The sequence below is a fragment of the Primulina huaijiensis genome, unplaced genomic scaffold, assembly GCF_012295235.1.
Source record: "Primulina huaijiensis isolate GDHJ02 unplaced genomic scaffold, ASM1229523v2 scaffold2897, whole genome shotgun sequence".
Taxonomy (NCBI): domain Eukaryota; kingdom Viridiplantae; phylum Streptophyta; class Magnoliopsida; order Lamiales; family Gesneriaceae; genus Primulina; species Primulina huaijiensis.
The window spans coordinates 22,962-25,393 of NW_027356901.1; the positions used below are offsets into that span (position 1 = coordinate 22,962).

Consider the following 2,432-nt stretch of genomic DNA (forward strand, 5'->3'; position numbering starts at 1 on the left):
ACAGTAGTTAGATTCCCTTGTTTATATTCCAAAATATTGGAATAATTCTTGTAAATTATTTTTCTCGAACCTAAGTTCGGATTCATAATTTTCGAAATTCTCCTCCTCAAACATTTCGTTTCTTTGTAACAATAAATTTTGTGTTTGAAATAAATTAACCTAAAGCTCTGATACCATTTCGTGAAGCGCGAGGATCAATAAAATAAAATTAGAGAATAAGGGTACTCTTGGTATTTTTTCAAAAATATTCTCTCNATAGATTTCAGAGTTTTCTCCACCTTTTTTCCTCCAATTCCCCATACCTTCTCTCCTCTAATGGCTCAGGTATTGTCTTCTATCTTTCTGTGTGTGCGTGTGTGTATACATACATATATGTATATCTCTCAAGTTTGGGTTTGTGTTTGTGGTAACAGAAGGTGGTGCTGAAGGTTTTGACGATGACTGATGAGAAGACGAAACAGAGAGCCATAGAGGCAGCTGCTGATATTTTTGGTACATTCAAATTCCGAACCCCCCACCCCCATGTTCTATCTTTATGATCTATGTTCAAGTTTAACCCGTATAGCCCAGAATGATTCGCGATATTTTTAATTTGTTATGGCAAAACAAAATCAACAGTGAAATACACATACAGCCGATAAAAATTGCTTGTTTCATAATCGGAATCAATGAATTTGCACTTGTAAAAATGAAGGGGTGGACTCCATAGCTGCTGATTTGAAGGATCAGAAGCTGACAGTGATCGGAGAAATGGATGCGGTGGCGGTCGTTAAGAAGCTGAAGAAGGTGGGGAAGGTGGACATAGTTTCGGTCGGGCCGGCGAAGGAAGAGAAGAAGGAGGAAAAGAAAGAAGAGAAGAAAGAAGAAAAGAAAGAAGAGAAGAAGGAAGACATCAAAGAGGAGAAGAAAGAAGATAAGAAGCCAGGAGAAAAGAAATAATCAATCATCTTATTTTATTTATTTTGTTTTGTTTTGTTATATTATATATATTTCTATTTATCCTTTATAAATAATAAATAATAATAATAATTTCTTCTGAATTTCAGAAATAATTATACGTGCAACTTTATGGAAATGTGGCGAAATATTAGTTTTATATTCGAAATATAAAATGATTTAATTTACATACTAATTAGATATGAAAATTTTAATATGAGCTATGTACTTCATTTTTTATCAGCCTAAAATAAATAGAATCGGCATTAATACTTGTAATACACAATTTCGTAGTTCTTTTTAGGTCTTCGTTATCGATTTCGATTCGGATTCGATTGAATTTTGATTTTTATGGTGAAATTATCGTACCTGATATATCTAATAAAGGTCTCAACTCCATCAATTATATGTCATTTTCAATGTAATAAATTTTAACGAATAACCAAACAAAAGGTGTAGAGGTCCGAACGCTCTTTTGGCTTTTCAGGCAAAATGGAGGATGATGTGCTATGGACGTTACGTACGTTGGTTCAAAGACCTCATGATTCATTTGCTTACGGTTTTTCAATACTACACAGTTGAATTATTATACACCCATCTAGCATGATTAACCGAGCCATATTTTTGGTTCTCAATTAAAAAAAAAATACATGTCAATTAAATTTACATAAATTAGGTTTTTTGGATTAAAATATTAATTTTACCGGACTTTATATTTCTTTTTCTACTTGGTCAAAAAAATTTTTAACTTCTCAAATTTTTTCTAATTGAGCTACTCAAAACAAATATAAGTTCAGATAAAAATAAATAAAAATAAAAAAAATTTGTCAAACTACAGCTCGAGTGGGCCACATGATTGCTCTGCACTTGAAAAAGCCAGGCCCCTCGTTGAATACGAAGGATCAACTCCATTTAACGACTTCGAGGTGGCATCCGAACCCTATCATCACTCTGTAATCAATTGCCCAAAATTATTCGATCTTGTGAGATTTACATCTTTTGGTTATGTGAGATCAAATGGAAATTTCAGGCATGTGGAGCTTACATCTTCTGGGACATGTCAATATGCATATTTTCTTGTTGCTCCACAAGAGCTAATAAATTTAGATCATTGCTGTCAGAGCAACACAATATATACCACTTTGTACGGGAGTTGAGGTAGGATAAAGAGATTGTTTGTAGCCTAAGTCTATGTTTTATTAAGCTCATTTTATCACGCAGCATATTCTATGAATAGGTCCACCAGACTTTGGGTCCCCGACTCATTTCTATCCAAAGTAGGTGGTCCATGACAAGCCCAAGTATTCTCCTATAAATATCAGGTTTGAGCGTTAAATTCATTCATTCACTATATTGATTTTTAAGAGCACCTTTAGCTGCTCTCTCATTATATTCTCAGTCTCTCATTTGAGCGTCGGAGGGGTTACGTCGAAACATCCCCCGACCCCCTAACGGTCCCCTTTGTGATTTCAGAGATAGAGTAAATTCGAGATCTG

The 2,432-nt window shown here is 34.2% G+C and overlaps 1 protein-coding gene across 1 annotated transcript; it reads left to right on the forward strand.

Annotated features, from left to right (window-relative positions):
• The first annotated feature begins 250 nt into the window (after window positions 1–250).
• Window positions 251–1,130, forward strand: LOC140967851 (heavy metal-associated isoprenylated plant protein 39). Its single transcript, XM_073428621.1, has 3 exons — window positions 251–324; window positions 414–492; window positions 695–1,130. The coding sequence occupies exons 1-3, from the start codon at window positions 316–318 to the stop codon at window positions 937–939; spliced, it is 333 nt and encodes a 110-aa protein (XP_073284722.1). The 5' UTR covers window positions 251–315; the 3' UTR covers window positions 940–1,130.
• Window positions 1,131–2,432: the final 1,302 nt, after the last annotated feature.

Excerpts from the sequence above, each read along its gene's own strand:
- LOC140967851 (XM_073428621.1), top strand. Across the intron at positions 493-694 it reads GGCAGCTGCTGATATTTTTG|GGGTGGACTCCATAGCTGCT; the intron begins GTACATTCAAAT and ends GTAAAAATGAAG.